The 6,000-nt window shown below is 41.9% G+C and overlaps 1 protein-coding gene across 2 annotated transcripts in view; it reads right to left on the reverse strand.

Moving 5' to 3' along the window:
* galnt9 (polypeptide N-acetylgalactosaminyltransferase 9) overlaps positions 1-4,369 on the reverse strand; it is a 43,368-nt gene extending 38,999 nt beyond the window's left edge. The window contains exon 1 of one of the 2 annotated variants that reach the window (XM_084694804.1): positions 4,129-4,369. In XM_084694804.1, coding sequence (XP_084550930.1) covers positions 4,129-4,369 — 241 coding nt within the window. Of the gene's footprint in view, positions 1-4,116 lie in introns of both variants that reach the window. The other variant, XM_084694803.1, reaches the window with a different exon arrangement.
* Positions 4,370-6,000: the final 1,631 nt, after the last annotated feature.

The raw sequence follows: 6,000 nt of genomic DNA on the forward strand, positions 1-6,000 counted from the left end.
AGGCCAGGCAGGATATTCAAAAACCAAAAACACATTTATTCTTTCAAACTCACAGAACACGAGGGGAGTGCACACATGCAGGGACATGACGCAACAACAATCTGACAAAGGACCAAGGAAGGAACCATAAATAACCACAAGGACCAAACTACACACTGCTGAAACCAATTAGGACCAATGAGCAAATTGAAAATCTCTCCTGGACAATTAACGAGACACAGGTGTATATAATCACACAGGCAGGACACAGGGAAACACCAGGAAAAGGGGAAAACATGCACTCAATTGGGGCACTGCCGTGGGCGTGACACAAAAGGAATGACTCATCGTTACAACAAAAGAAGGACTGAACCTAATTCAGTTAATTACTTAGTGGTCATTGGCTTGATCTTAACTGGATGAATTCAATAGACTGACAGTTTGGGGTAAAGCCACAGATTATGAGGTGAGTTTCCAGACACTGTTTTAATCTATATTAAGGTATGATATGTTTTTCCACCAAATCCAATATTTGCCTATTTTCCTTAACAAAATAAATGAACAAAAAAAGGAAATTAATAAGAGCGATAATGATGCAATGTCATGCATCTTCATGCTATCCTATGCAATTCTGTACTGTATCAGTGGAATATACTCAGCCCTAATATCCTCTACCTGGGTCTCTTTCTGTAAAATGCACATTAGCAAAACACCTTAATTATCCCACAATGAGGTAATTACAGACTAACATCTGCCGCCACCATTACTGTAAACACAGGCTTAGTTCCCCATCAGAGGAAGGTAGAGTAGCACAACACTGGGATGGTCTTGGTGCAGGCTACAGTAGACGAGATGAAGAGTCTTAGATCTGGGACTGAGACCATTCTTCAAGCATCAATCCGCCTGCTCGTGCAAGTACACATCAATCCCAATGGCCACTCCAAGTACACATCAATCCCAATGGCCACTCCAAGTACACATCAATCCCAATGGCCACTCCAAATCCATTTGGTGAGAAGTGAGACATGATGCATTTGAGCTATGATGGCGATAAATTATGGAACAACTGTCTTAAAGTGTCTGATTTGCCCTTTATGTGACAGTTTCCAACGAAAAGGACAACCACTTGAATGATTTAAAAGGAGAGTCGGTTTGTGCGGGTCAATGATGAAGAAGATGCTCTAAATATTGATTTCTCAGAAGCGACTGAGTGAACTGTTGTTGAAGGAAATAACTCATTTGTGTTGTGTTGCATGAAAGCTAAAATGCTTACATGTAAGACTATGTATAAAATGTATAAAACATTTACAACGGGGTAAAGTGGCTTTGCTGTGCAGGACAGCGACAGGCTATAGCCCAAGAGGTTGCCAGGATTATGCCCCCGTGTTACATGAGGGATGACGATTGTCAAAGAATCTCTGCATGATCAACTCTGCTGCCACGGTAACGGATCAAGCTGACATGACAACACAAGTGGACTACCGTGGCAAACATCTCTAAAAGCACCTTAAAATAACCAAAAAGGGAGATGAATAATGGAAAAAGAATTGCAACAGAAAGGTTGCAAATTAATGCAAAGCCATGGTTACACATGAATGTTTCCATTCAAGGAACATGAGTAAACATCCTACAGGTTTTGTAGGACATTTGTTGTATCTAAAGAGATTATTGATAAAGTGACCTAGCCAATGGGGACACTTAGTTAGAGATCAAGTTTGAGAACTACTCCGTTTTCCATCATAGTCTTTTGCATCTCGACAGGTTGTCTGATGAGACCATGAAAACAGCACACAGACTGCTTAAGGCAGGACGTTTCTGCAGATGGTTTTTGAAGACCATTCCTCATCTACAGCTTATTATTTGAAAATATTTCATTTCATCTCGAGCGATCCCTTCCCCCTCCCCCACCTACTGAGCTTTCAGGAGACCAACCACTGAAAATTATACACTCGCTTTGATGAGACTCATTAAGGTAGGGCTGAGGCTTCGAGAGAGAGGGAGAAAGGGATAGAGAAAAAGCCAGAGAAAGAGAGAGAGAGAAAGGGGGACAGCAGGGGTGGAGAGAGACAGAGCGAAAGAATCATGTTTTGTATTCCTCTTCAATCATTTCTTCACAATGTGGGCTTTGCATACAAACAGTGTTGCGTTCTCCTTGTAATTGGGTTTTATAGATAGGCGTCGTGACATATCCGTTGCATCTCAGGGGCCACCTATCATCATCTCCACACGCATCAGGGAGAAAAAACTGGAACCACATCCCCAATGACTCTATCTGTCTACAACGGGGCTCGAGCTACAATACATGAAACATACACTCTCACACACAATGCCATGTAAATACATAAAGTCAACGCAATATTGTATGTTGACACTACTCTCTATGCAGTATACATTATTTTACATTATTTTTGTTTAACTGAAAAGAATGCCAGTCATCATATTTTAAATCCAAACCGATTTTGGTTGTATAGCACTTTCTACAAGCAAGACACAGAGGGCTTTGCAGATGAAAATCTGTAGGCTACTGAATCTAAACTAGTAAAAATCAGTAGAGGTGTGTCAGTTTTAATACTCTTCTCAGATGAAAACTCTGTTCCAAAAGCCTGTGAACAAGAAGCTTAGAACCAAGATGGTTATCCAGGGTGAACTGATAACCTCCTTGTCAATCGCTTCTAAACAGTCCCTGACCGATAACAGATTTGACTGTTGTTGTTGCTGTGAGGAATCATATGACCTCCCTCTACTTTGCATTTCTTTGTAAACCGGGAAATGTCCTTCAGTTCAAATGTGGTCCTTTTTTAATCCTTCAGGAGGGTCATTGTTATACAGCAAACAACAATATGTGCAATTTCATAAAATAGCTAAGGGCAATCTGCTGGCGTAGATCTTGCCATAAAGGGTTTAGCCATAGAAAACTTGATCATCGAGAACAGATGAGAAATTTATGGTTGGGTGTATGAAAGTGGGCGAAGCGTGTATGTGTCGTAACACCAGAGACACTTTCTGGAATCCAGTCCGTTGTCTACAAACCACAGGCCAGAGCAGACTTGACTCACACCAAGTCACCCAGCATTTAAATGGGAGTGAGCATTCTACTTTTGGTGAGGCTGTGCCTGCTGCCTCGCCTCCAGGTGCAAACCGTAACTCTATATGAAGGAGTGACCTCTTTCATACCCAGATGATGCCAGCACTGGGGCGTAGGATTACATTCAAAACATTTTTTTAAAGGCCCCAATCGGAGAGTGTTGGGGAACATGCAGCTGTGAAACCAGAGCTTTTCTGATCCCCCTGGCATTTGATGTTGTTAGGATGGGGATCTTTGCATGAACTGGGGTGATAACTGGCGCACTAAGCTCAATGAGACACTGTAGAAGGGAAAGGTATACACATAGGTGCACACAGAATAAGCAATATTGTGTTTTCTGGCTGTACTGTGCTTTCACGATGAATCATGCAACATTCCCAATCGTTTCACTGCAATGCTCAAGCTGTTTCCAATCTCTTAAGTGATGGAGTTTGGTTTGTGGTCCTCTCACAAGACTGTCAAATCCAAAATCAAACGTTGAGTCTTTTTTTAAATGATTTTAGGAATGCTTCCACAAACCAACCCCCCTCGCATAGCAGTCACTGATAGCTATATAATTAAATACACTGGCATTTCATTCTATAAGAAACATCTTATTGCATCTTCTTTCAGATTTCTGACAGCCAGTGGGAGCCAGGGTGGCGGCACAAGTTAAACTACAATAGAAAGAAGAATGGGAATATGAGTGTTTAGCCGGTAAAAGAAGGCCACGTGACCTCCACTGTGTGGAACGGCGTAGGTCAGGTACAGTATGAATCCCAATTAGCTCGTGAGGGCCTTGTAATTACAGTAAGCTCAATTCCTCACTTACAGAGGACATTAGATGACAAAAGACAAAGACAATGCCTCGTACAAAGACACTGGATGACTGCACGGAATGACAGATGAAGCGATAAGAGACACATTTCACTGATCAGTTGTCTCGTCATATCCAACTGATGGCAAACAGTATTGTTAATGAGAATTAATCTTCTTTTTTTTCATTTTTTTACTAAGCGTGCTGCAAGATTATTTCTATATATAGGCCAAATGGGGGTATTATATCATGTCACTGTTATCCATACCATTCAATTGATTGTAGACAACGTCTTCCAGGCGTTCAAGCCTCTGGAGTATGAACTGTCGGTCCACCAAGTTAGAAACTTTGCCATTCCTGGCTCGTAGTCTCTGATCTGAGATTCGCCCGATCGGTATAAGTTCCTCAGAGCGGTCTTGAATTCTGCAGTACACGGAGAATAGTATAATTCCTACAAAAACTAATATATTAACCGTAAGCAAAGTTTTTATTTTGCGTGCCACAGCCATGAAACCGAAGACAATAACTGGATTGACGCCGTCAAACCAGATAATAATCCATTTTCAGCAATGCCTCTTAGAAAATTTAAAGCACACGTTCTCGTTGGGTCAACTTTGTAAGGAATGGACGACACCAGGAGCTATCCTTTCAGCACCACGGACACAAGCTTGCAGATTTGCGGTAGTTCTCACTGGGCATTGGACGAAAAAGTACAAGGTTGGCAAGGATGTTGAAGGAGGATGGTTACTATCTTTGCGATCATGAGCAACGCCGTATGCCTAAAGGCTACGCACTGCTGTAAAGCGCAAATGTAGGAACACAGTCGTTACCACTACCGATAAACAACGGCAGACACGCTCTGTCTTGGTTTTTGCAAAACATCTAATCGGCGATGTGAAAATTGGTCAAACCCTAGTCCCGGTCTTGCTCCATCCTACATAGCACTGCACTATCCCGTATTTGAGAAGCATCGTCTATCACTGCTTTGACATTTCTCAAAGGCGTTGTGGTCATAGGATTCGTCCTCATGAAGAAATACATCCGAATATTGCTATTGCTAAACTATCAGAACAGTTTCTCTTATCATTCCGCCATTGGTCGTATAAAAAAATGCAGGTGCCAATAGATAGAAGTTCACGCGGGTTTTGTCTTCAAATTCTGTTAAATGTTCCCGATGCTTGCGCTCTCTGCATGGTGAGCGAGTCGACCCTTATGTGTTGCCAGCTTGCACGCTGTCTCGCATTCCACCCTCTCTCACTCTTTCAGCCTCTAGCAGGGAGAAAGTCCAGAGGGCGCTACTGCGTTGTTACGTTTAGAGGCACAAACATGAATATTCAGTACCCATGGGCTGTGCCGTGGCAGGATAAAATGAATGGATATGAAAATAATCTAGCACCGAGACATCATTGGCCACCAATGTCAGCCATTTCAATACGTATTGATGACAAGCATTTTCAAATGATCTATAGTGTATCCTAACTCAGAATTCCATATGTGCCATAACATCCTCTCAATTTTAATATCCGCGCTCTAAGCTGGTATCATTTTTTTTTTCAATTATCTATTTGATAAAATGTGTGATTTGAATAAGCTAAAGTTAATTGCTGCCTATCCCTCCTTATTGTAACAGGAGTGCCAATGCATGTGTACTGCAGACAATACATTGGCAGTGTGCGTTCTGGATGATGAAAAAGCTGGCAATGCCAACAACCAAGTACGCTTGGTTGGAAAAGTTAGTCTAGACTTATTTCAAATAGGGCTGATTGCCGGCGATGTATTGTCCTACCGGGGGAAGATCATATATCTTTTTTTAAATAACATAGGGTAGCCTTAGGAACGTTGGGTTCATTATGCATGGGTGGGACATGCCCCCCCCCCCCATTTTTGTTATGAAAAATATTTGTAATGGCCGCATTCTCAGTTATGAAAAAAAGCTGGCCCACCCACATGTGAAAGCAAAACTACGTCCATGGTTGCCTGTGGGTAACTGGGGTTAAGGTTTGTACAGTAATTCAGCCACTTCTTGTTGCACACACATCCGGCCACTTGCAGAGGCACATGTTGCTAAAATAACACATTTATAGAGTCATATATACAATCTATATTACATAGAGCATCTCCGGATGTGATAAATCAGCGT

The sequence above is a fragment of the Hypomesus nipponensis genome, chromosome 28 (genome assembly GCF_054491055.1).
Source record: "Hypomesus nipponensis isolate SF chromosome 28, ASM5449105v1, whole genome shotgun sequence".
Taxonomy (NCBI): Eukaryota; Metazoa; Chordata; class Actinopteri; order Osmeriformes; family Osmeridae; genus Hypomesus; species Hypomesus nipponensis.